The sequence below is a fragment of the Heloderma suspectum genome, chromosome Z, assembly GCF_057233095.1.
Source record: "Heloderma suspectum isolate Gila_16-S chromosome Z, 16-S_ref, whole genome shotgun sequence".
Classification (NCBI taxonomy): Eukaryota; Metazoa; Chordata; class Lepidosauria; order Squamata; family Helodermatidae; genus Heloderma; species Heloderma suspectum.
In genome coordinates, this window is record NC_139476.1 from 18,387,680 (window position 1) to 18,415,325 (window position 27,646).

Here is a 27,646-nt window from a genome sequence, read left to right on the forward strand (position 1 = left end):
TTACTGACTAAGGATGGGGCGGCCGTCCCCTCGCCCTGGAATCGGCTGCCCTGGCACAGTCCAACCTACAGACATCTGCTCTGCTTCTTTCAGGGGATCTCCTTGTTTCGCATGGCCTCGAAATGAACCTGAAACGGTGCGGGGAGAGGAGAGGAGGCAATATTGTCCCTTCGGCCCCTTCTGTTCTGGCCGTTTCAGCAACGCCGCCGTTAGTGTTTCACTGTTTCACGTTCACATGCGGGGCCGGAGCATCTGCACTGGCCTCCCTCGCTCCCTCCCGCTTTCCTCTAGCGGCCCGCTGAAGCTGCCGCAGCGTGGCTCGGAAGGCCCCGCAGGGTGAGCAGGGAGAGCTGCGGGGCCTCCGGCGAGCGCAGCCCTTCCCCTCGGGGAGGCCGACCCCGGGTCCAGCCGCCGTGCCCTTCGGCAGGGCGGACGAAGGGCGGCGACGTCACGCTGTCGGAAGAACAGCGATGCGGAACGCTGAGGCTGGAGGAGCGCTCGCGCTCCGCGCCACTTGCTCAGCCCGAGGGCCGCAGGTGCGGCGCGGCGAGCCGATGGAGGAGCGGCCTTGTGCACGCCCGTAGCCAGCACGAAGGCCGCTTCGCTGCAGCGCGGCAACCTGTAAAGAGCGCCATGCGCTGCGTGCAGAGCATATCTTAACATACAGATTACAGGTAAAGAGAGCTCCATCACCCAGACGCAGAGCCCGCAGAGGCGGGGCGGGGGCCAACTTGGGCCCAGGCAAGCTGGAGCCCTTGAGACGCCTCGAACTACAGTTCCCAGAAGCCCCAGGGAGCGGGCCCAACGGCCAGGGACGACGGCCGCCGTGCCCCGCAGCGTCGGAGGGCGCCGCTCTAGGGGTGCGCGCGTCTATGGCCGGGCGACCCCCCCCCCCGGCCCCATTTTTCATTGGCCGAGCGCCGGCGTGGAGGCGCTCCTCTCGTGCTCCTCTCGGTGGTTGCGCCTCCGGAAGCGGGCGCTGCTTCCGCGGGGAGGGCGGCGCTGGCGGGGCGGCGGGGCTGCCGTCATGGTGACGCCGCGGCGGGCCCAGCGGAGGCCCTCGGCGCCGCAGAGCGGCGGCGGGAGACGGCCGGGCCGGGCCGGGCCGGGCCGCCTCCCCTGCTTGGGTGGGTAGGGGCCCGCTCAGAGCCCCCGAGGGCCTGGGCGGGGGAGCTGAGCAGCGGGGGGGGCGGCGGCCTCGCGAGGACGGGGCCCAGCCCCGAGCGGAGGGGACTTGGGCCAGGGCGGCCCGTGAAGCGGCCTCCCCCGGCCGGGCGCCCTCCCGGTGTGCCGAACTACGACTCCCAGCGCCCCCAGCCAGCCCTGCCGGGCGGGCGCGCCGGCCCGCAACTCCCAGCGCCCCCAGCCAGCCCTGGTCGGCAGGTGGCCAGGCCGCGTCTCCCGCGTCCCGCGGCCCGCTCCGCCGGGCGGGCTGTGAGACGACAGCCCCCAGCGTTGCCGGCTGGCAGATGCGCCAGCCTGGACGCTGGGAGCCGTAGTCTGGTGGGTCTGCCTGCTGGGAACTGTAGTTACAGTTCGCCACGCCTGGGGGGCACCCGGCTGGGCAAGGCGACTTGGAAGGGAGCCGCAGCCCGTGTGACGGGTGTGCGACTAACACACCTCCTGTGGCGCGCAGGGCAGGAGGCGATCCCGCTCCCTGCGCCCGCAGGTCTTTTGCCAAGTAGCTGTGCGTGTGGATCAACGTTGTGTTGGCTCTCAGAACATGAGAAGCGCCGTGCTGACCCCGACCACGGGCCCGTCGCATCCGGCATCAACGGCTGTGTCCAGGCGTAATGCCGAGGCTTCCCTTGGTCCGAGCACCCCGCGTCTCTCAATTATCCTTATGCCAGCTCCACGAGGTAGGCTAGTCCAGCCTTCCCCAACCGGGTGCCCTCCATATGTGATGGACTACAACTTCCAGCATCCCCCGCTTTGTTGCAGAGCAACAAGAACCTTCAGTCAAAAATATACATGGCATTTCTTTGTTGTCTGAAGCACTTTGCCTCATTTTGAGTCAAGCGTATGACGCCCTACCAAAGAAGGATGGCACAATCAACCCTCCGCCCCCATTTTAGATAAAAGACGAACCAAGACCGAGTTTAGTGCTTTGTCTAAGGCAGGGGTGAGCAATCTGGGCCCTGCAGATGTTGGTGGGCTGCAACTCTCATCATCCCCAGGCAACAGAGTGAAAAGTACAAGGATGGTGGAAGCTGGTGTCCAACATCTGCAGGGCCATAAGCTGCCCACCCCTGGTCTAGGGCCAGGCCCTCCCTGCCAAAAAAACTCACGCACACGGACCCCACCACAAATTGTTGCAGCAAAGTTTTCCATCATTGGGGAGTTGTGGGACCTTTTTCTATCTAAACACGCAGCACTGCTAATCATTCTTCATTTGTGTCCCAGCCTTCCCCAGCACAACCCATTTTATCCTCACCACAACCCTGTGAAGCTGAAAGAAAGTGACCAGCCCAAGGCAACCCAGTGAGTGTCAGGGGAAAATGGCTGGATGGGGGTGGGATTTGAACCCAGGGTTGAGGCCTGATGCTTTGACCCAGAAATCTGTACTGAATCTGTTACACCACTGTAACAACAAGGAAAATAAGCCACACCCTTGCATGTTGAAAATGAACACATTCAATGGATAGTGAACTCCCCCCCTTGATTTGTTAATGTTCTCTCTCTATGTAAGAAGATACCTTGCTTTTAATGGCGAGCTCTTTCCCTGAAGTGGTACAGCCCCACCCTGTGGGAGGAGGACTCATCACTGGGGGTGGCGGGGATTCCATTGTGTGTTTCAAAGTGCTTTGAAAGGGGGACAGATGATGTGATTGGCTAATGAGCATTTGATGTCTTTTCAGCATGGCTATCTGGAGATGATGGAAGTTGCAGTCCAACACATCTGTAGGGCACCTGCAGGTTTGGGGAAAGGCTGCTGTAAACAGAATGACCCGCATACCAGCTTCCCCCAACTTGGCGCCCTCCAGATGTGTTGGCCTACAACTCCCAGCACGCTGAACGAGGACAGATTGGGGGCAGCGTGGGGGGGACAGTTCAATCTGGGCCCGGAAGTGTCCACCAGGGTGAGCGTGGTGCGTCACTCTACCCTTTTATCTATCTCTGTGGAGCGGAAGGTAAACACCGAGTTCCCTTAGACGGCCGTGAGGCGCGGCGACGCTCTACCTCCGTGGTCGATCCTGCCTGTGCGGCCCCACCCTGTGAGCTGTAACGCACTTTCCCCTGAGAGCCGGGCCTAAAGCAGTGCCGCAGAGCGGCAGAGGGAGGCCGCAGGGCGCGCCCCTCCCGCCGGCCGCGTCACGCTCTTGACCTCCGCAGGGCCCAACCACGGGGCGTTCGGCGGTTTCCGCGGCAACCTCCGGGAACGAGGCGGGGAGGCAGCGCCGCTCTAGCCAGCGCTCTATCGTCCGGGTCCGCGTGGGGACCCAGCCCGGAAGCGCGAGGCGGTTTCCGCGGCAACCTGCCGGAAGCGAGGGAGGCGGCTCCCGGCGCGGGGCGGAAGCGATGCCGTGGCGCCTCGGGGCAGGGCCGCGGAGGCGGCGCCCGCTCGGCCTGGCCGCCTTTTCCGATCTCCGCCGCCGCCGCCCGACAGGGAGCTGGGGCGGGGGCCGGCGCCGCTCGCCTCCGCCCCAGAGGGGCCGCTGGCGCCCGCGCGGCCCTCCAGAGGGGAGCGGCCGGTGGGGAGGCCCCGGGAGGGCCGTGCGACGGGCGTCGAGCCACCCGAGGCCGCCGGGCAGCCCCGCTGGGAGCCCTGCGCGGAGGGCTGGGCAGCCCGGTGAGGGAACGCCGCCCGCCCGCCCGCCGGCCGGCCCGGCCCTGCGGGGGGGGCAGCCCCGCGGGGAGGGGAGCAACAGCAGCCCCCCAGGAGAAGGGAGTGGCGCCGGGCAGCCCAGAGAGGTTGAGGAGGCAGCCAAGCTCCAACGGGCATCCCAGGGGCTGGGGCGCCGCCGAGCGGGCGCCTAGGCACGGAGGAGCAGGCCTGCTGGGGACAACCCCAGTGGAGGGGAGGCCAGTGGAGCGGGCCCCGGGGGAGGGTGGGTGAGCATCAGAGCCCTGCCAGAGGGGAAAGGGGTTGGCGCAGCCCCAACCCCAGCAGAGAGCAAAATACCTGGGGCAGCCCAACACAGAGGGAGGGGCGGGAGTGCCCCGGGAGCCGAAGGCAGCTCGATTTGGAGCAGGGCCGTGTGAGTCAGGGTGGAAGCAGGTGGAGCGGGCTGGGAACACAGAAATGGCTATCAGCGGTCCTGCAGCTCCCCTGGAGAGATGGATGCTGTGCGAGGAGGCCGTGGCCCCCATGGAGCTGCGGGAGTGGCCCGGCGCCTCGTCCGCTACATCGGCAGCATCAACCAGAGGCTCACCTTACAGCGCCGCTTCCAGGTCCTCGGCACCATCAATTGACGGCTCAAGAGCGTGACGTCCAAAATGACCAGCCAGTGCACCGACGGGAAGCTCTTTGCGGAAGACCAAGTGCAGCTGTTGAAGGAGATCATCCAGAGATTCCCGCAGCTGACGGAGTCCAAGAAGAAAGTGGCCCCTGGAAAGTATCACCGTTTCTCCATCTGGGCCCCAAATGTAGCCGCTCTCAGGCAAAGAAGGTTCCCTTTGGAAGATGTTACAAAAACACTGCTCCTAAACCTAGCAGCTTCAAGAAAGATGAACATAGAACACCGTGATATAAAGACTGCATTTTTGCATGGAAGAATAGAAGAAGAGTTGTCCAAGGAACAACACCCAGAATTTACAAGTAAGGAAAATGAGCATCTCATTGGCAAGCAGCAGATGTGGATCTGCGGCTTAAAACAGGCAGCGAAAGCATGGAACGAACAACTGGACAAGATGCTGACCAGTCAAGGCTTTGTGCAAGGAAAAGCTGATCCCTCCCTCTACACACGAGAGCTGGTGTGATGTAATGGCGAGAGTGTTGGACTGAGAGTCGGGAGACCAGTCCCCACTCGGCCATGAAGCTCACTGGGTGACTTTGGGCCAATCGCAGACTCTCAGCCCAGCCCACCTCACAGGGTTGTGAGGATAAAAGGGAGAGGAGGAGGAGGATGTAAGCCGCCTTGGGTTCCTTGCAAGAGGAAAAAAGGCGGGATATAAATGTAATAAAAAATGAATAATACACACGCTATAGAGATGGCAGATTGATATTTGTACTGACATGGGGTTGACCTGAATATATGCCACGGTAATCAGAAGAACAGTGCCGAAATTGTACTCCACCTACACAAAGAGGCAGAAGTCATGCATCTAGGAGATGATGGTTGCTATTTAGGCATGCCAGTTGAAAGAGAAGAAGATGACACTTTTCTTCTTAGTCAAAAATAACCGATCCTGGAGTTGCTAGAGAGCCTGGGACTAGAGGTTGCCAATCCAATGCCTACACCAATGAAAACAGATTTCGATGTGGACAGCGAACCTAGGGAGCCATTCCCAGAAAACCATGGCTATAGAGAGGCTATAGGTAAGTGTCTGTGCTTAGCCACAACCTCGCGGCCTGACATAGCCACTGCAGTAGGCATACTATGCAGTAAAACCAGCTCACCCAGTGAAAGAGATTGGATTGCCATCAAAAGGGTAGCATGATACCTGAAGGGGGCTGCATGCTTAAAATTAAGACTGCCAGCCACCAGTAGCCCTAAACGAGAAGGAAGCATTGCCGGTTGGGCTGAGGGCATTTCAGACTGCAGATGCACATATTTTTCCTATGGGGGCAGAGCTGTGAGTTGAGCAAGCCACAGACACTCCACAGTTGACCACTCAGTGACTGAAGCTGGATATGTATTGGCTGCAGAAGCATGCAGAGAGATCTTATGGCTTAAGCTACTCCATAAGGACTTGGGAGTTGTTCGGCCCACACCTGTACAGATTAATCAGGACCACCAAAGTTGCATTAGGTTCTCTCTAGCAGAGAAAAACGGTGCATGCACCAAACACATTGATGTTAAACATCATATAATAAAGGACCTACGGAGGCTTACTGAGTTACACTGTTGCCCCATGGAAAACGTGATTGCAGATATACTCACCAAGGTATTGAACAAAGACGCTGACCAGCATCTGCGAGAGAAAAGAGGTCTCATTGACCCAGGAGAATGCAGAACTGCGAATGGGAATGGTAGATAATAGGAACAGCTCCGCCTGCTTCCAGACACTAGGGGGCGATAGCGAATGTGTTGCATCAGTCTAGTTAATCCCCCTTTGTGGTCCTGTAGCTTGATGTCGGTTCCTTTCTTCTGCTCCCTTCCCTTCCTGTTCCTCCTCCTCTGTTTTGCCTCTGCAGCAAGCAGCAATGTGCTTCCCATGCAGGAAGCAAGTAACCATATCTCATGCCTTGGCTTGCTTACACTCTCACACACACAGCTTTAGGGGGTGCTTATAGTTAAACAGTTAGATGGCCTTCCTTGACAATGTGTATAAAGGCAGTAATAAAGTATGTTGATTTGAACTTCTAGACTGCGTTTATTCCCTCTAGTACTGGATACTGTGTTCCCATGCTTTCTCTATATAAAGCAACTCTGCTGTAAGTCATGCCAGACTTTCCAACAGTTTCAATAGTTCCTACAATCTTACACATGTTTAGACAGGAAAAAGTCCTACAACTCCCAGCATTCCCCAGCCAGCATGGCACTTGTAGGACTTCTGTCTAAACGGGCATACGATTGTGCTCTTAGTTGGGTAATACTTTCGTTAAAGCTATCATGCACTATCACACACATTTACCAAGGGAGAAAGCCACGCTGAAATTCGTATACGTGCATAGGATCAAACTGCTTCACTTGCAGGGTCAACTAGTTCAACATAGCAGGATTGGTGGGTGTTTTATCCAGGCAGGGCTGGCTTGGGAATTCCTGAGTGTTTCTACCTCCTCTGACACCTCTAAGGGCTCCTGCAGTTGTCTGCCTGCTTGATTACTGTTGGACATCAAAGCAGGGGTTGTATTCCTCTTGTATCCCTGCTGGAGATGTGGAGGCCTGGAAAAATTCTTGAAAAATACTTTCTTCCAAAGACTGTTTTTGTTTTTTCCCCCAAACTAGAAAAATTGAACAGCTTTGGATTGTGAAATATTTTCCTTTAGAATATAAGACATAGTATATGTTGTTACCCAGCCTTTACTCGCCCAAAATGATTTCTAAAAACGATGAAATAAGAACACTTTTGTCCAAAGATTAGATGTAAAATGTCTGGAAAATGGAGAGAAACATTTTCTTAATCCTCTCTGTAAGATTCCAATCATAGTTATTTCTTTCATTCCTTCTTAAAAATATTGATCTAAAGTATATTTTACTGCTAGACATTTATGCTCAGTTTCCCAGCATGTGAGTAGAGTCACCATTGTGCATTGTAGACAGTAAATGTGCATTCTTGAAAGTTTGGGTTTTCTTCTATAGAGTCCTGTGTTTCTGATGCTGTAGTCTAATCTATTCAGACAATAATTACAAATTTACTAACTGAGTTTACTTTGAGCAGTTTTAAAATACAATGATAAATTCAAGAGCAAACTTAAGTCGTACATAAAATAACTTTGGGAACAGAAAGACAGCTTTATGTTCTGGAGGGAGTAATCCTATGGCCACTAGTGAGTGGCTAGATGGCCATAGGATATGTGGGTTTCCAGGAACTGACCTTGAAGCCCGCACTCCGAGGTCAGTTCCCAGAGAACCAACCTTCCGTGCTGCCTCACAGGCAGTGCAGAACGGCCTCATGCTCTGTGCCTGGAAGAGGAGTGCGGAGCGGCCAAAATGGGGCATTCCACAGCAGGGAAGGCAGAAATGCCAGTATGACACATCCTATGTGTCGTCCGGCAGTCTTCTCCCCCGCTCTGCCTTCCTGCAGCTAGATAGCCGAAATCAGCTGTTTAGCTGCAAATGCAGGGCAGGAGAAGAATGATCCCCTCCGTGCTTCTCCTGCCCTGCATTGGATAGGTGGTTGCCTCCGAGTTCAGAGGCAGCCGCCTATCCCCATAGGATTGCGCCCTAAACCAGCCCTCCCCAACCCAGTGCCCAGTTCCAGTTTTCTTCCTCTACCTCCTCAACGATACCGCTTTCCCATATCTGCTTTATAGTTACATTCCCCCTTCTCTCCTGCTTTATCAGAATTTTATACATTTGGGTTATTGTACCTTTATCTCCTAACTGATAAGTATCTACATTTTTTTCCCATTCTGTTAAATCTCTTGTACCTTCTTATCCTTTGAATACTTATTAATTTATTGATTTGCGTCCATACTAACAGTGACATTCCCCTACTTTGTACACGATTATTCCATATTTCTTACGTTGCGGGATTCTGCTGTTCATAAAGACTTCTGATTTGTGTCGATCTTACTTCAGCTTATTTTTCCCCACTGCTGTCCCTTTTATAGCAAACTCTGAGTGCACCCAAATCGGTATTAATGGAGAAACACCTGGCATTAGTATCTCTTTCCTGAAGCTAAAAAAATAAGTATTGCTTTTTCCAAAATGTCGTTTTTCCAAAAATAACCAAGAATAAACCAGTTTTTTTCCATGGCCTCAAATATTTCCAGAAATTTTACATCTCTAGTCCCTGCTGCTAGTGATTTTTTTTTTTTTTTTTAAGCACAGAGGCTTCTCACGTATCAAAACATGGCTGCTAAGAGTACAGAAAATTAGTCCAAACTGTGAAGATTAAAAACCTTGGGTATGCCAGTAGTCATGCAGACTTTCCCAAACGCCCCTTGGAAGGGAAAGAAAAGGATTGGAGCCAGGCCTGGGGATTGGCATTGTTACAGGAATATTGGGCGGTCTGCCTTCAAGCATCTTTGTTGTGCCAAACCCATACTTTTCACAGATCATATCTGCGGGTCTGTTTGCACATAACACAGCAGCAAACTGAGTTAACAAGTCAAGCTCCCCAAAAGATGCTTTGGGGGTTGTGCTGAATTTTACTGTGTTGGATTTCAATTCCCATAATCCACCAGCCTGCAGGTTGTACTAGGGAGATATGCGGGGAAAGTGGGATCATTTTACCAGCCTTGTTGAAAGCCTTCGTTTTTCCTCTTCCCTCCCCATTCCCTTTTCCTTCTGTGTGTGTATTCTTTTTCAGACTGTAGGCAGGAACTGCCTTGTTTTTTCATTCCGTGTAAATAATACTTTAAACAAACAAATAACAAAGGAAACTGAAAGGGGGGGGGGGCTATCAACCCTGTGTGTTCAATCCATCTGCTAGGGCAGCTTCAGCAAACCCACATTTTCCATTTAAAATGTTCTTTTTCATTAAATGTTCTTTGGCTTGAACAAAGGATATATATACTTCCAACTGCAGCTGAACACCAGATGCAGCCATTACAAAAACTGCAGCTTGATTCTCCTTCGCTCACACTTTTAGACTTTAAAAATGTACCGCTTAAATATCCTTTGTTTAACTGGTAGAAAGTTCTGTAAATCAGGCAAGCAGGCGCATCCTGCGTGTGGGTTTGGCTGCCCTCTGGATTTGTCTGTCTGGTATGAGCTAACATCTGCTGTCTTGTTCAGAGTTGTTTTTCCTGCGTGGGGCAAAAGAGGCTGAGATGGTGGAAGAAGGAAATGAAAGCAGGAGGAGAGAGGAGCAATCTAATATATTCAGTGCTCCTTAGGCAACTAAAGTATGCCTATGTTTTCAGGTATAAAATATTCTAACATTTGGACATGGATGATATGTTAGATAAATAGGTAGACGTCTATAGATAAGTGTATGCGTACCCAGATACAGAACTTTACAAAAACACTAGTCTTTTGCACCTTAAAGACATTTATGGTGCAATCCTATGCAAGTTTAGAAAGAAAAAAGCCCTACAAGTCCCAGCATTCCCCAGCCAGCATGGTTGGCTGGGACATGCTGGGCATCATAAACCTTTTTTTCTTCCTAAACGTGCATAGGATTGCGCCCTTATTCCGGCATCAGCTTTTGCAGACAATAATCCATACAAGGAGTGTTATGGAGAGTACAGTGATGTCAGAAGAAAATGAAATTCTCTTTCACAGAAAGCAATGACAGTGACCATCAGAATAAGCCATAACTTTACAGGGGACCTTGTGGCGCAAAGGAACTTCAAAGGGAGATCCAAATTCATGGGCAGGTTTAATTCTATTGCCAGAGGCCTGAATCGGGATAAAGGCTTAAAAAAAAATTGCACTACATGCATTAATTGGCTTGCCTAGTATTCTTAGCAACAACTGCATTGTGAATAACCACCATTCATAATGTGATTGTCACTTTCTGCATTTCATTTCCTTCTGACCCCACTGCTTACAATCACCCCCAATATATACTCTATATAAATAAACCTGAAACTCTCCAGAATACTCCCGTGCATCTGATAAAAGTGGGCTATAGTCCATGAAAGCTGGAGCCAGAATAAAATTGTTAGGGTGCAACCCTATTCATGTTTACACAACTCCCAGCGTTCCCCAGCCAGCATTGCTGGCTGGGGCTGGCCGGGAATCATAGGACTTTTTTGGGTGGGGGGTCTAAACACACGTGGTGCCAGAAGATTCCTGGGTGCAATCCTATGCATTTTGATACAGAAAAAAGCCTACAACTCCCAGCATTCCCCATGCTCAGGATCGCACCCTTAGTTTTTGCTTCAACGGACTAACAGGGCGACCCTCTGGAAGCATAATTGTTGGCTGGTGTGTGAGTGTGTATACGCACACACCACGCTTCTTATTCTCTACTTTGCAATGTTTGAGCCAAGTGTATTTATAACAGCCCAGCCAGGGGCCCTGCAAGTGTTCTTGCAAAATCAACTTATGTCTTCCCCGCTGCTGGCTGGCTGGCTTGGCCTTGCTGGCTTCCGGCCTTCTCTTTGCTCTCCCTCTTGCACCACTGGGGGGAGCCTCCATGTCTCCCCCCGCTTTCCTCCCTGTGCAAAACCCCGACCCCTCCCCCATCGCACTTCCGATCTCGCGACAGCTGCTGCCGCGTTAAAATGGCTACAATGTAACAACGTCTTTCCTGCCTTTGATGCCGCCGCCGCCGCCGCCGCCCCGGGATCCTCAGCAGGAGAAGAGCGAACGCTGCGTGGCTGTCGCAAAGGCAGCGAAACACGCCCGCGCGAAGCCCCGGGAGGATTTCGGCCCGAGCAATGGTACGCAGATGTTTGCAAACATGGAGGGAGCGGGTGTGTGTTTATGTAGGGAGGGGAATCCTTTACAAGCACCCCCCCCCCTCAGGGTCTCTTTCCTCCCTTAGTTTTCCATCTGTTCTCTTATATGCCAAGATTTAGAGATCAGCGCCGGCCAAGTTTCGCCTTTTCACACGTTCACCGGGCGAGTTTGAAATCGACCAGCTTTCGCTGGCGAAACTAAGGCCAGGCCTGGTGTAAGATGAACGTTTGAAAGAGACCAGCGGGGCTTTTCTCACCCAACCAGCTCATCATTGGGGTGGGTCAGGGCATTTTAGGAAATGTTTTTATTGTAGAATTTCATTGTTTTAAACTGTTTTTATTGTATGTTGTACGTCGCCCAGAGTGGCTGGGTGACCGGCCAGATGGGCGATTAATAAATTTAATAATAAATAAAATAAATAAATCCACCCTTCCCCAGCCCTGCAGATGTGCTGGACCTCATTGCTCATTACCTCCAGCCAGCATGGCCAAGGGTCAGAAAGGGTAGGAGGTGTAGTCCCAAACCACTGGAGGGCTCCAGGTTGGGGAAAGCTGAGCTACTTTCTCCTGGGCTTAGCTGCATCTTAAACAGTCACCCTAGAAAACTTTTAAGGTTTCCAGACCCAGCAGGGAAGGGGATGGAGAAAGTTTCGCTGCAATAATTTTGGGGTGGGGTCCGTGTGTGTGTGTGGGGGTGGCCCTAGACCAGGGCTAGGCAGCTTCTACCATCCTCATACCTTTGGCTCTGGTGCTTGGGGATGATGGGAATTGCAGCCCACCAACTTCTGGAGGCCCCAGGTCGCCCACCCCTGCCCCTAGACAAAGCACTAAACTCTTATCTTGGTTAGTCTGTTATCTAAAATGCGGGCGGAGGGTTGATTGTGCCATCCTACCTTGCAAGGTTGTTGTACCCTTAACTCAAAATGAGGGAAAGTGCTTTGACCGCCAAAGAAACCCACCATATATTCTTGTTGCTCTGTAATAAGGTGGGGGATGCTGGGAGTTGCAGTCCAGTGCATCTGCTGGGGAAGGCTCAAGTAGCGTGCAGATGTCAGAGGAGTAAGAATAAGGTTCCTTTTTCTATCAAAGCAGAGTAGCAAACCCATATATAATAGATGTCAGTTTTAATTCAGATTTTTTTTGCTAGTCCTGAAGCTTGTATTGCCATCTGCTTAAGAGCACAATCCTATGCATGTTTAGACAGAAAAAAAATCCTACACCCCCCAGCTAGGAGTTGTAGGACATTTTTCTGTCTAAACTTGCATGGGATTGTGCCCTAAATTGTTTTGGTTTTTTTTAATGTTTGGTTGTATGGTGTGTGTTTTTAATGGTTTAGTGACCAGTTTTAAATGCATTTTGTTGTGTCCTGATTTTTGTCATGTATTTTAAGCTGGAAATAAGTCCCCTTGAACTCAGTTGGACTTACTCCTGACTAGATATGCATAGGATTGCATACTACTGTCACAATATTCCGCACGTTTGGACAGAAAAAAGTCCTACGACTCTCAGCACCCTTCTACTCAGCTATGCTGGCTGGGGCATGCTGGGAATTGTAGGACTGGTTTCTGTCTAAAACATGGATAGGAGAGCGCCCTAAGGCTACTGAGTGAGGCCATGGCAGTCCTGGTCCCTGCACTACACATATGTACGTGGAGTCATGCATAAATCTATCTGTCTATAATAGATATAAAATTTAGATTAACATCTGTGTCCTATTAACACGATAGTGCAGACTGCAGTAGATGATGAGAAAATGCAGGCATTTAAAAGCTACAACAGCCATCCCCAACCTGGTGCCCCCAAATGTGTTGGATTGCAGATCCCAACTTTCCATTGTCATCAATGGCATCAGCACACACCAGATGGATTAAGTGAAGCTTTGATTCTGTTCATTTAGGTCTGAATAGAGACAATGGTTCCTGTCTCATTACAGGTGTTAATTTTGTCAGCCGGGCTAATATAATTGTGTCATCACCCATTCCTTCAGTTGTGAGTGGTTACTGGACTTATTTTGTGTACATTTAAGCGCTAATTGAACTTTTCAAAATACATCTAATTTTATGATGTATTTTGTGGTTTTACTTGTTGTGAACTGCCCAGAGGGCTTCAGCTGTAGGGCAATATAGAAATATATAAAAACATATAAAAAACGTGGTTAATAAATCCCAAACCAACAATTTCAACCTAAAGATAAAATTTCATAATACTGTTTCCCAGGTTTTTTTTTAAATTAAAGTGGCTGTTCACCAAACCAAGGATAACACGAACAAGAGTAAAATCAAATGTTTTAACAGCCCAACATCTCCAGTGCAGCCTTTTACATTTGCCTTCTAAAATCTGCCACACATCTTAGCAAGTGCCATTAAGAAAGTAGAAACTCCTCTCAAAACCTCCGTAAATAACAAAAAGTCTATTCTGACAAACTGGCCAGTTAATTCCCATTTGTAAAATTAAAACAAACACATCAACAAGATATTTTTTTAAAAGGGGAGAGAGAAAATGTCGTCAAGTTTTGATCTGCATATTCAGAAGTGCTGAATGGTAATGTCCGGTTGTGTTTGGAAACTTACCTACAGTGTGGTTTGAGCATGCCAGTGTAAGCATTATTTTGGAAAAGACTAGGACGGGATGAAATTGGAGGGGGTCACCATGTTTGCAAACATGCAAAAAAGTCTTGTAGTACCTTCCTTGCACTTCCAGCCTTCAACACTGTCTCCATAGTCTAGCAATACTGGCTATCATTTCTTTCTTTCTTTTCCTCCCTCCCTCATTAGTCACACAAAGCAGCCTACAAGATTATCAGGTAGAGGTAGTTCTAGTCCTGCTTGGTTTTGTTCAACCCTGTTGGGGGTGCAAAAAGCAGATGGAGGAGTTGTGGGATTGGTTTTGCTACTGCCGTCAGGTTTTGCTTTGTTTACACAGCTTCCAAACTGGAACAGGAAGCTGCGCAAGAGATGTGGGTGGATGACCCAGAACACCATGCGCTAGAAAGTGGCCTCGGTATTCATGTCTCTGGTGCCATGCTCTTGCATATGAGGAACTAGAATATTTCCTTTCTTTCCAGGCCCTTTGTCTCTAGTTGTCCTGTCTCCGATCGAGGGATTGAATCAAGCTCCCAGCCTATGGGATTCTTTCCAAATTAGCATGCTTGTTCTTTTTCTCTCTTGCTAGCTTTCCCCTGCAGCTGACATAGATAGAAGTGTGCCCCCTTTTTAATAATAATAATAATAATAATAATTAGTCTGATTTTGATTGCAACATTCACCCACCCATTCACTCACTCACAGATGCTTGCATTTCTGCAGCATTCTTTTTTCCCTCCCTGCCCCACTGCAGAAGAGGAGGCCAGGCCATGGACAAAGGGAAGAAAACATCCATGTGCCTGAAAAGAAGTAGGGAGGAGGCAGGGTTAAACCTCAGGCAGTCTTTGCCTGGGATCCTAACATGCTTGAGCGGCGTGCCTGGGAAAGCCCACCCTGCTGCCAGTTGGAGAAGGAAGCGTCAGCACAGGAAGATCTGCGGCCTGGGTTCGTAGAATAGTTGGGTTGGAAGGTCCCTGTAAGACCATCTAATCCAACCCCCTGCTCGATGCAGGAATCCAAGGCAAAGCATCCCTGACAGGTGGCTGTCCAGCCTCGTCTTGAAGGCCTCCAGTGTGGGAGAGCCCACTGCCTCCCCAGGCAATTCGTTCCACTGTCATACTGCTCTAACAGTCAGGACGTTTTTCCCGATGTTCAGCCGGAATCTGGCTTCCTGTCACTTGAGCCCATGATTCCGTGTCCTGCACTCTGGGATGATCCAGAAGAGATCCTGGCCTTCCTCTTTGGGACAGCCTTTCAAGTCCTTCAACAGCGCTCTCCTACCTCCCCTCAGTCTTCTCTTCTCAGGGCTCAACATGCCCAGTTCTTTCACTCTCTCCTCACAGGGCTTTGTTTCCAGTCCTCTGATCATCCTTGTTGCCCTCCTCTGAACCCTCTCCAGTTTGTCTGCATCCTTCTTAAAATGTGGCAATGCTTCTCCCCACTTCAGGCATCCCTCTCTTTCTGGAACCAAGTGAGAGGGATCTACATTTGGAATGAATACATGCAAAGGATCCAGTCTTATTCCCACCACCAGCCCCTGTGGGACAGCCAGGCAATTGTGGACTTCATGGCCTGTGGGCGGGGGGATGCTTTTAGGTGGCTATGGGTAGAATCATAGAAGTCCAACCCGCTGCTCAGTGCAGGAATCCAAGTCAGAGCATCCCTGACAGGTGGCTGTCCAGCCTCGTCTTGGATGCCTCCAGTGTGGGAGAGCCCACCACCTCCCCAGGTAATTGGTTCCATTGTCGTATTGCTCTCACAGTCAGGAAGTTCCTCCTGATGTTCAGCCGGAATCTGGCTTCCTGCAGCTTGAACCCATTATTCCATGTCCTGCGCCCTGGGATGATCGAGAAGAGATCCTGGCCTTCCTCTCTGTAACAACCTTGCAAGTACTTGTATCTCCCCTCAGTCTTCTCTTCTCCAGGCTAAACATGCCCAGTTCTTTCAGTCTCTCTTCATACGGCTTTGTTTCCATAGGGTATTCCTTCAGTTGTGAACTGGACAACTAATGTTTCTCGCTCCCCTCCTCCAGCTACCACACCACACTTTAAAACTGCTTCTTCATGCCTGATGTCAGAACAAAAGTTTGCCAACCCTGATTTAAGAAAAGAATAACACTCTTGCAGATTGCATCCTACACTCACGTAAATCATAGCACCGTCATGACTCGACAGAAATAGAACAGACTTTGGTTCTGCAATTGCTGCTGTCTGGGTGGTCATTTTGGGAATCCTGGACTTTGTCCGCAAGGGGACCAGTGCCCAGCACACACCCTGAAAAACTGTCCCCCAACATCATCCAACCCAAAGAATCGTGATTCCGCATGCGCGTAAATCAAAATCGGGGAAAATGTGACACTGAATGTTTGCAAACATGCTTAGACGAGGAGGACTTGGGACATTTCCCAACCTGGCCCCTGCCATATTTGTTGGACTACATCATCTATCATCCCCAGTCAATGTGCCCTGCTGATGGGAGTTGCAGTCCGACACTCTGGAGGAAACCAGGTTGGGCAAGGCTGTATTGGAGAATCCTCTCCTCCCCAAATCAATCTACATCCAGTCAAATACCAGAGATGGAGACTCGCCTCTTCTCCTCTCTCTGCTTATGACCCTGTGTTTATGTGCAAGGCAGGACATGCAGGCATTGCTTCCCCTGCCCTGCCCTGCTCACCAGACAGGGAGTTGGGGCATACTCTGCTTTGCATACTCCCCACAGGCAGTGGCAAGCCTTTTCCAGGACCAGGGTAGTGGTTCCACTCAGAGAGATTTGCCCTTTGAGTGGGATTCAGACACACGTTAGAGCACCCTTCTGCATTAATAGAAGCGAAGCCAAATCAATCACCCTTAGCGGCAATTGCTAAGTGGCACCTCCATGTTCAAAACTGGCCAGGGCTGGAAACAGGATACTGGGGTAGCAGCTGGGCCTTTGTTAGTCTGATGAAGCAGCTGGGCTCTTCGAAGTTCTTAACCATGATCACGAAAGCAACAGCAACCTCCAGGTTCAGAAGGAAGGGTATCTGTGAGAATCTTTTCTTTATTGTTTATTTTTTTATATACAGCTCCTCAGCTAAAAAGGCTCCCCAGAGCAGCTTGTACATGCGGTCAGTAAAACCAGACCGCCCTCTCCTGCAGGTGCACAATCTAAAAAAACAAGTCATGACACGCAAGAAAATAAGGATGGGGAGGGAAGAGGAAAAGTAATCTTTTGGCAGGGGTAGTGGAAGGGCTCTGTTGGCTGTAGTCCCATGCATCCCCCAAGTTGAGGGAGGCTGCAGGAGGGTGTGGGAACCCGGAAGGCGGAGCCATAGGCTTCCCGGGAAAGGTGGATTTCGAGCAGGGAATCAAAGGCAGTAGGAGAGGTGGAATCATGCCTGTGTTCTGGGAGGCAGTTCTAGGCATCCAGGGCAGCAAGGCAGATAAAGGAAGGGGCAGAGTGTTTGGGGGTACAGGAGACCTTCAGGCGGCGAGGGTGGTAGAGCTGGAGGAGCAACGGTTTGGTCAGGGAGGTTCTGGGAGGTAAGATCAGGGAGCCTAGGCGTGTGCGTGTGTGTGTGTGGGGGGAGGCCACGGAGGGCTTCGGAGGTGCAGGAGAGCCAGTGTGGTGCAGTGGTGAGAGTGCTGGACCAGGAGCGAGGAGATCCAGGTTCTAGTCCCCACTCGGCCAGGAAAGCTCGCTGGGTGACTTTGGGCCAGTCACAGACTCTCAGCCCAACCCACCTCACAGCGTTGTTGTGAGGATAAAATGGAGAGGAGGAGGATTATGTATGCCGCCTTGGGTTCCCCAAAGAGGAAAACAGGCGGGATATAAATGTAATAAATAATATTAATTTGGGAGCAGACGGTGGAGGGATTTCAGCAGGGGCGCAGCAGGGTCAGAACCGTGAGGTGACTCATTTTGGCAGCAGATGTGAGCAGAGCAAGGTGGACCAGACCGAAGGCTGCAGTAGTCTCAAGATAAGAGATGACCAGCAGAGGTTTGGCCACCAAGGAGATCAGAGGGGTGCTGAATTGTTTTTGGCAGCATGTTCTGAATGCACCTGTTTTACAGGGCGGGGGAACTGAGGCCAAATGCCAAGTGCTGTTCCGCTTGCTCCCTTGCCTGACCGGATTTCTTTCTCACTCTTCCCCCACCCCGCTAGGAGAAGGCACCCTCTGTGGTCCCATCCCTGCCTGCACTTATTGCTGCACCGCTCCCATACCAGGACCTCAGGGCTTCACCCACCCGGATCAGGAGCAAAGTGGAGAAGGAGGAAGCCCTGCTGCCGGTGACCTCTCCCATGTCCTCCTTGGGTGGTAAGGAGGGTTTGGGTGGGAGGGAAGTACTGAGACAAGGATGGATGGGTTGACGGGTGGTGGGGAGAGATGGAGCAGCTGCCACTGTGGTGGGCTAGGATCGCACCCTCCTTCCACAGTTGCCTGGCTGGAGAGGGGGACAGCGGGATTCACACTCCTCGGTGTGGAAGGAATGATGCACGAGCACAGTGGGCAAAGAAAAGCAGGACTGCAAATGGCTAAATGCCACCTGCCTGGCTAAGACACTGGTGAGGACTAGAATCTTAGAATAAATAAATACACATTTGTATCTTGCCTTTCCATCTCACTCAAAGCGTGCAAGGTGGTCATTGCAATTATATATATATCTAAGAACCTAACATTTGACATTCAAATGATAAAAAAGCAACTGCAAATGGCTAAAATTCTGGTGAGGACTAGAATCTTAGAATAAATAAATACAAATCTGTGTCTTGCATTTCCATCTTGCTCCAAACATGCAAGGTGGTCATTGTAATTATATATATCTAAGAACCTGACATTTAACATTCAAATAATAAAAAAGCAGCTGCAGATGGCTAAATGACAGGCTCCGAGAATCATCACGGGGACGGGGACTCTTTTAGCCTTGAGAAGAGAAGACTGAGGGGAGATAGGATAGCGCTCTTCAAGTACTTGAAAGGCTGTCACAGGGAGGAAGGCCAGGATCTGTTCTGGATCCTGCCAGAGTGCAGGACATGGAAGAATGGGCGCAAGTGACAGGAAGCCAGATTCCGGCTGAACATCAGGAAAAACGTCCTGACTGTTAGAGCAGTATGACAGTGGAACGAATTCCCTGGGGAGGCAGTGGGCTCTCCCACTCTGGAGGCGTTCAAGACGAGGCTGGACAGCCACCTGTCAGGGCTGCTCTGACTTGGATTCCTGCACTGAGCAGTGGGTTGGACTCGATGGCCTTGTAGGCCCCTTCCAACCCTGCTATTCTATGATTCTATGACTGAAGGGTTCAGAAAGTTTCAGTGTTTGCAAACATTTCTCCTTCATTTTCTGCCTCCGGCTGTTTGGCAAGAAACTCTCCACATAGAAAAAGGCTCTGGGGCATATCATAGGATCAGTTCCAAGAGGGATCAGAAAAAGCAGCTGTAAGGCTGGAAAGCAAAATAAAAAAAGGGACAGCTTTACCAGTTGAAGTCCCACCGTGTTTCAACGCAGGTCTTTATCAAGGGAATCGCCAACTCTTCTGGAGGATTCCCTTACTTCCTCCAAAGAAGAAGGTTCCCTCTCCCTTACTTCTGTTGGCCAGGTGAGACGTAGTCCAGAATAAACATGCTAGACATTTTCGGCAGCCTCAAGGGAGCATTTGAGGTTGCCCCCTAACGGCACATAGGGCACGGTTGGGCAACTCTGCTGGCTGAGGTGTGATGGGAGTTGCAGTCCAGCACACCTGCCATGCGCCAGGTTGTGGGAGGCTGTAATTAATGATACCCCAAAGGAAAACAAACCCCAAGAGTAGACTCGGGGAGAAACAAACTTGCATCCTGGTTCTCTCCCAGTTGGACATGACAGAGGCATCCTTCAACGTTAACCGACCCCATCTTGAAAGCATCCGGGTTTTCCCTGTCTTAAGAAACACACATTTCTTGTTGCACTTTGCTTTTCTCTCCCCAGATTCTAACATTCCAGGGCTTTTGGGCAGCCAATCCCAGCCACCGCTGAGTGGAGGTGGGGGGATTCGAACCCAGGACCTGCAGCTTCCGAAGCGCAGACCAACTCCAGGTAAACTGGAGGCTGGGACTCTGCCACCACCAACTCGTCTCTCTTTTCTTGGCACAGACACTTTTAGGTGGTTGTGGGGCGTGGTGTGGGGAAGACAGTGGGTTCTGCTCCTGAGTGTGCAATCATGTAACCTTGCAGAACTGGGTGGCTTACAGCACATCCCTGCATGTGTCTACTCGGAAGTCCCACTGAATTCATTGGGACTTATTCCCAGGCAAGTGTGTCTAGGGCTGCAGCCGCAATTAATCCCGCTCTTAAAACCACTGTTCCCCTTGCGTCAGCATTCACATGACGCTTCAGGATCAAGTTTCGGGGATGGGCTCCTGTCAGTCCCTCCAACAGCACTTGGAGGCCAGTGGTCAGAGATGATGTGCATTGGAGTCCAACAGCTTCTGGGATCGTTGCCCAGACCTGTAGTAGATGAAGTCACCGTTCTCTTCAGACAAAAAAAAAACGTGGCTAGTTTCATGTACCTTGCCTATGCTGGCTCGGGGATTCTGGGAGTTGTAGTCCAGCACATCTGGAGGGTGCCAAATTGGGGACATCTGGCCAATATATTAATGAATCCAGATAACGAGCTTCGTTCACATGTTTACAATCTATGTTGTATTTTGCCTTAAGAGACAGGCCTGGGGTGAATCTCTCTTGTTACCATTTTAGAGATGGGGAAAATGGAGGCTGGAAGAGAGGAACATGCTTAAAGGCACTATCCCTTGCACGTTTAAACAGGAAGAAGCCCTGCAGCTTCTGGCATGCCCCAGCCAGAAAGCTGGAGGACCATTTTCCTGCATAAACGTGCACAGGATTGCACCCGAGAGACCAGGCAAGCCAGTCCGCAGCAGCGGTGGGACTGCCCTTGGCTCTCGCTCTCTCGTTTGGAGAGAGCACAGTAGCGCTCCTGCTCTGTTTCGTCCTCCTTACAGGGAAGCGTTACCAGTGCTCAGGAGACGGGTGCCGGCTGGCCTGCCGCAGCATGAAGGAGCTGCTGGACCACATGCGTGTACACTACCGGCCCACGCAGTCCCTGGAGGGTAAGCGCGTCTTCTGCTAGCCTCTGTGACGCACGGCAGGGGTGGCCTGCCGCCTCCCTTGCTTCTCCGGCACTTTTGGATGCAGGAATCTCGAACGCTGCCGTCTACCGAGTCAGACCCTGGGCCCCTCTCACCCAATGTTGTCGGCACTGACTGGCAGCAGCAGCTCTCCGCGGGATTCTTTCCTAGCCCTTCTCCTAAAACTGTGTTTCTAGTCCTCGTGGCTCTGAATAATGGGGCTGCTTTAAACAGGAACATAAGCTTCATTCTACCAAGTCAGATGCTTGGTCCATCTCGCCCAGTATTGCCAACACAGGCCGGCAGCGGCGGCTCTCCGCGGTTCAGGCTGTAGTCTTCCCCAGCCCTGCCTGCAGAAGCTGCCGGGGATCGAACCGGGGACCTTGTGCATGCCAAGCAGGGTGTCTCCTGCTCAGCTGTGAGCCCTGCCACACGCACCGTGGGCAGGCATCCCACGAGCCCCTCTTTGCTGCTCTCCCTGCGTGGCCTGCAAGCCCCAGGGAGCCCCGCCTGCTTTGCCCTTGCCGAACCACAGGGCAGGCGCCCCCAGTCAGGCTTGCTGGGGTGTGGGACGAGGGCTTAGCCTTCCCTGCCCCACCAGTGATCCCAGCCCAGGCAGGATCAGTGGTGGGGAAACTGTGATCTCAGGGGGGCTGCTGGAGAGTGGGAGGGGGCTCCAATCTCTGCCCCCCACCACGACCCCAGCTCAGCAGGCAGGAGGAGGCATACACCCCTTAAGCAAGGCGTGGCAGCAACTGGCCTCTCCCTGGGCCTGTCCCAGCAACTGCCGCTGAATGTGGAGGCTTGATTCAACCCACGTGACAAAGAGCCACTCCCTGACCGCTGCTCAGATCCCATTTTAAGGGCACCCAGGGCTTTCTTACATCTTGTGGCGAGGCGTTCCAGAAGTTAAATTATGTATGTGTGGAAGTCCTTTTTTTCTGTCCTGACTCAACCGCCTTGTCACATTTGCTTGGCATTGTAAATTCTAGTATGATGAGGGAGGAAGAACTCTCTCAGCCCCGCATGCCTCGTTTTTACCAGCCCAGTGCAGAGTGCAGAGGGGTTTGGGTCAAGCATCAGGGCCGAGGGAAGGAGGAAGCAACTTGTATCTATGAATCAAAGCGGCAAACCTGCTGAACTGCCACTGCTTCTCTTAGGGAAGACCTTCCGCTGCTCTGCCCTGGGCTGCGTGGAATCATTCCCCGATATGCAAGGGCTGATGGGACACATGAAGGCGCATTACAAGCCAAACCGCTACTTCAAGTAAGACTCCCTGCTTGGTTGCTGGTTTCCTTCTTCAAATAATTAATAGATGGGTGTCGTTTGAAGCTGAACGAGTGTTCAAGTAGTCCAGACAAGATTACCAATTAGTTTTCTTTCTTTCTTTCTTTCTTTCTTTCTTTCTTTCTTTCTTTCTTTCTTTCTTTCTTTCTTTCTATTAACAATAAAGCAAGATTCTAGTTCTCATGGTTCTGAATAAAGGGCTGAATTAAATAGGAACATTACCAATTAGTTTACGTTCTTTCTTTCTTTCTTTCTTTCTTTCTTTCTTTTAATTAACAATAAAGCAAGAATCTAGTTCTCATGGTTCTGAATAAAGGGCTGAATGAAATAGGAACATAAGTAGGCTTCCACTTTTGGTCCATCCGGCCCAGTATTGTCAACGCTGACTGGCAGCAGCGCCTCTCCAGGCTTTCAGGCGGGATTCCTTGCTAGCCCCACCTGAAGATGCTGCTGAGGATTGAACCAGGGACCTTTTGCACGCAAAGCGGGGGCTCTGCCACTGAGCAACAGCCCCTTGTATTAAGCCTGTTCATGGTCAATTTCGCAGATCCTTTTTCCTGGAGTGCTGGTTTTGCTAATGCAGTAAGTAGAATTCCTGGCCTGTGGAGGTGAGGGTGCAAGGCCTGCCTTTTTTTCTGGGTCTCGGGGGTGGGCAGATTCGACTGTCTCCATGGAAGCCCGGCACCTGCCCCGTCTGTCCTGCCCCGTCTGTTTCCATCCCCACACCTCCTGTCTGGCCTAACCCCGCTGTTCTTGTCCCCACGCTCCTCTCCAGGTGTGAGAACTGCATGTCGCAGTTCCGGACCCACCGCTCCCTCTTCAAGCACCTGCACAGCTGTTCCGACACAGCCACCGCCAGCAGCTCTTCTCCAGCCCTGGCAGCTGAGAAGCCCCTCTTAACACCTGCCTCCAGCCCGGAAAAGGAGCCCCCGGGGAAGCTGCTGGAGCTCCCGAAACTCCAGAGCGTCATCCAGCACACGAAGAAGGAAGCCGTCCTCCCTGGCCCAACAGAGGCGGTGCTGGCCACTGACGCGCTGCCGGCCGACCGTCACGGCCCCTTGGCGCCTGGGCTGCCACCCTCACTGGCCCACCCACACCCCCTGCTGGAGCAGTCCCTGTTTGGGCCCCCCTCCCTGGCGCGGTTCTCCGGGCCGCCTCACCCTTCAGTTGCAGGGCCCTTCTTGCCCTACATGCACCCCACGACCTACACTTTACCTCAGGCTGCAGTCCAGAACCGCCTCAGGCCGCTCCTGCCGGCCCAAGGCCTCCCTGTCTCCAACGCTGTGTGGAAGAAAAGCCAAGGTGAGCCAAGGCCAGGTGGTGCACCTCCGATTTCGTTGCGCCTGCAGCAAATCCAGTGTTCGTTTGAGACAGGGCTCACTCTCCCCTCAAACTTCTGTATTAATGTCCAATAGGTCACTCCACTTCTGTGTGTGTGTGTGGGGGGGGGCTGGGTGAAGAAACCATTGCATGCCCCATTCCTGCAAGCCTAGTGATCATGCGGACTCACCCAAACAAACAGAGTTTATACTGCTGGGTTTCCAGTACTCAAGGAAAAAGCCTAATGGTTTGGGGAATGAGAATTAACTTTTTTTGTGTCATCTGTAAATCAGCTTCATGGGATGACCCCAGGTTCTAGTATTCTGAGAGAGGGAGAAAAATATCTCCCTCTCCACATTCTCCACACAGGCAACATTTTGTAGACCTCATAGAATCGTAGGATTGGGAGGGGCCCACAAGGCCATCCAGTCCAACCCCCTGCCCAGTGCAGGAATCCAAGTCAGAGCATCCCTGACAGGTGGCTGTCCAGCCTCGTCTTGAATGCCTCCAGTGTGGGAGAGCCCACCGCCTCCCTAGGGAACTGGTTCCATTGTCGTATTGCTCTGACCGTAAGGAAGTTTTTCCTGACGTTCAGCCGGAATCTGGCTTCCTGTCACTTGAGCCCATTATTCCGTGTCCTGCACTCTGGGATGATCAAGAAGAGATCCTGGCCTTCCTCTCTGGGACAACCTTTCAAGTACTTGAAGAGCGCTATCATATCTCCCCTCAGTCTTCTCAAGGCCAAACATGCCCAGTTCTTTCAGTCTGTCCTCGTAGGGCTTTGTTTCCAGTCCCCTGATCATTTTTGTTGCCCCCCTCTGAACCCTCCCCAGTTTGTCTGCATCCTTCTTAAAGTGTAGTGCCCAGAACTGGACACAGTACTCCAGATGAGGCCTAACCAGTGCTGAGTAGAGGGGAACTAGTACTTCCCGGGATTTGGAAGCGATGCTTCTATGAATGCAGCCCAAAAGAGCATTGGCCTTTTTTGCAGCCACATCCCATTGCTGGCTCATATTCAGCTTGTGATCGACAACAATGCCAAGATCCTTCTCACCTGTAGTGTTGTTGAGCCACGTATCCCCCATCTTGTAACTGTGCATTTGGTTTCTTTTTCCTAGGTGCAGAACGTGGCACTGATCCCTCTTAAATGTCATGCTGTTGTTTTCTGCCCAGTGCTGCAGTCTATCCAGATCACTTTGAATTTTGTTTCTGCCTTCCAAAGTATCAGCTATCCCGCCCAATTTTGTGTCATCTGCAAATGTGACCAGCATTCCCTGCACCTCCTCCTCCAAGTCATTAATACAAATGTGGAAGAGCACTGGGCCCAGGACTGAGCCCTGCGGTACCCCACTCATTACCTCTCCCCAGTTTGAGAAGGCCCCATTGATAAGCACTCCTTGAGTCCGTTTCTGTAGCCAACTGTGGATCCACCGGATCGTTGCTTCATCGAGCCCACTTTGAGCTAGTTTGCTCATCAGGATATCATGGGGCACTTTGTCGAAAGCTTTGCTGAAGTCGAGGTATATTATGTCCACAGCATTCCCACAGTCCACAAGGGAGGTTACCTGATCCAAAACTGAGATCAGATTCATCTAGCAGGATTTGTTTTTGACAAATCCATGTTGGCTTCGAGTAATCACTGCCTTGTTGTCAAGGTGCTTCCAGATGGATTGCTTGATAACCTGCTCCAGAATTTTCCCAGGGATTGATGTCAGACTGACTGGTCTGTAGTTCCCAGGTTCCTCCTTTTTACCCTTTTTGAAGATAGGGACAACGTTAGCCCTCCTCCAGTCATCTGGCACTTCCCCCGTCCTCCATGATTTCTCAAAGAGAATAGACAGTGGTTCTGAAAGCTCTTCTGCCAGTTCCTTTATTACTCTAGGATGCAATTCATCTGGCCCTGGAGATTTGAACTGATTTGAAGTAATTAGGTGTTCCTTGACCATATGCCTGTGGATCTCAAGCTGCAATCCTGCCCCTTCAGCCTGTACTTCATCTTTGTCAGGGGGGTCATAGGCCCTCTTTGGGGAGAGGACTGAATCAAAGTAGGAATTGAGTACTTCTGCCTTTTCTTTGTCATCTGTTATCATTTTGCCATCCTTATTTAATAGCTGAACCACCATTGCTTTCCTCTGCCTTTTACTATGCACGTAGCTGTAGAAAGCTTTTTTGTTGTTTGTAGCCTCCCTCGCTAACCTCAGCTCGTTCTCAGCTTTAGCCTTCCTGACGCCATCCCTGCAATTCTGTGCTACCTGCCTGTACTCTTCCTTTGTTACTTGGCCTTCTTTCCACTTCCTATATGTGTCCTTTTTTGTTTTCAGGTCATCTCCAAGCTTTTTGTGAAGCCACATCCTTTTCTTCTTGTTGGAATTGTTTGTAATTGTGTCTTGAGAATTTCCTTTTTTAAAAGCTCCTGCCCATCTTGGACTCCTTTTCTCATTAGCGTCGCTTGCCATGGGACCTTACTGATCCTTGTTCTGAGTTTATTAAAATCAACTTTCCTAAAATCCAGGGTACACGTTTGGCTACACTCAGCTTTTGCTTCCCTTAGAATCAAGAACTCAAGTATAACATGGTCGCTTTCCCCCAGAGTTCCTGTAACTGCTACTTTATCCTCTAAGTCATCTCTGTTGGTTAGGATCAAGTCAAGGATAGCTGATCCTCTAGTTCCTTCCTCTACTTTCTGTAGGAGGAAGTTTTCCGCCACACAAGTCAGGAATTTCCTGGAGGGGCCATGTTTTGCAGAATTTGTCTCCCAACAAATATCGGGGAAATTGAAGTCCCCCATTACTACTACATCATGCATCCTTGAAACATTGGCTGTTTGCTTTTCAAAAGTTTCATCCTCGTCTTCTCCTTGATTGGGTGGCCGGTAGTAGACTCTGATCACATTCCTTTTATTCTTTGCTCCCTTTATTTTGATCCAGATGCTCTCAATGGGGCTACCAAGCTCCTCCTCCTGTATTTCTGTGCAGAGATAAGTATTTTTAACATATAGTGCAAACCCACCTCCCTTTCTGTTCCTTCTTTCTTCCTACATGTTTGTGTAGACTATTATTGGGCACTATTAGAGCTGTTCTCTCCATTGTGGTCGTTACCCCCAACTTTACGACTCCCTTCCCTGTAGCATTCAGTTTAAAGCCCTCCTGATGAAGTTCTTCATGCTGTGGCCAAACACAGTCTTCCCAGCCCTTGTGAGGTGCAACCCGTCCCTAGCCAACAGCCCATCTTCCAGGAAGTATAGCTCGTGGTCCCAGAATCCAAATCTCTCGCGTTGCCACCACCTTCGTAGCCAGTCATTCACCTGGGGTATTTTTCGTTCCCTTTCTAACTACTGGAAGGATGGACGAGAAAACTATCTGGGCCCCTAAGTTCTTGAGTTTCCTTCCCAAAGCTTCAAAGTGTGACGTGATCTCTTCGTAGCTCCGCTTGGCGGTATCATTTGTTCCCACATGGATGAGAAGGGATACCTGTCAGTGGGCTTTATGAGTGCAGGCAACCTTTCACCTGGATCATGTCTCCCCTGATGCTCCTTTTTCCTGAGCTAAACCATCCTAGCTGCTTTCACCTTCTCTCATAGGGGAGATGCTCCAACCCCTGGATCATGTAGTTGCCTTTTTCTGCCCTTTTTCCAGCTCTACAATATCCTTTCTTTTAGGTGTGGTGACCAGAACGGGACACAGTATTCCAGGTGTGGTCACACCCTAGATTTGTATAGGGGCAGTAGGCTATTGGCAGTTGCATTCTCACTCCCTTTTCTAATTATGCCCAAGATGGAGTTTGTCTTTTTCACAGCAGCCGCACGCTGGGTTGACATCTTCATGGAGCTGTCCACTATATAGAAAGGGCAATGGAAATTCTGAGTGGCTGAGAGGGGGGTGGGAATCGAGGCTAGCAAATTAACTGGACTCCTCCGCTGATCTGGCTTATGCAGGGTGGGTGGCAAGGATAGGCATGGTTGGGCCCTTGCTGAGGGCCCAAATTCCATTGACAAGAGCTCCCTTGGAGTTGCTCCTCTTCCCCATTGCAAACTGCCCAGACAACGTTGGTGGGGAGGAGCAGGAGATGCCGTGGCCTGTTGGCTCCCTGGCTGGCAAGCAAAATGATGGTGGTAGCGGTGAGGAAAAGGAGCAGCAACAGCCTGCGGTCATGGCAGTGAAAAGGTAGTCTAAGTGATGGGGTGCATTAGTGCCCCCCCAACCTAGAGCGGGCCCTGGTCTCACCTGGTAATTTAGTATC

General features: G+C 51.1%; 1 protein-coding gene across 9 annotated transcripts in view; it reads left to right on the forward strand.

The window, feature by feature from the left end:
- The first annotated feature begins 1,007 nt into the window (after positions 1 to 1,007).
- LOC146333826 (zinc finger protein 414-like) overlaps positions 1,008 to 27,646 on the forward strand; it is a 28,226-nt gene continuing 1,587 nt past the window's right edge. For 2 of the 9 annotated variants that reach the window (XM_084825451.1, XM_084825449.1), the window contains exons 1-6: positions 10,923 to 11,104; positions 17,846 to 17,999; positions 19,644 to 19,751; positions 20,675 to 20,782; positions 21,961 to 22,066; positions 22,863 to 23,389. In XM_084825451.1, the coding sequence (XP_084681577.1) occupies positions 11,102 to 11,104; positions 17,846 to 17,999; positions 19,644 to 19,751; positions 20,675 to 20,782; positions 21,961 to 22,066; positions 22,863 to 23,389 (1,006 nt within the window). In that variant the 5' untranslated portion in view covers positions 10,923 to 11,101. Of the gene's footprint in view, positions 1,128 to 1,636; positions 1,860 to 2,403; positions 2,482 to 10,922; positions 11,105 to 17,845; positions 18,000 to 19,382; positions 19,752 to 20,674; positions 20,783 to 21,960; positions 22,067 to 22,862; positions 23,390 to 27,646 lie in introns of those variants that run through there. The other 7 variants (XM_084825450.1, XM_084825448.1, XM_084825452.1 and 4 more) reach the window with 6 other exon arrangements.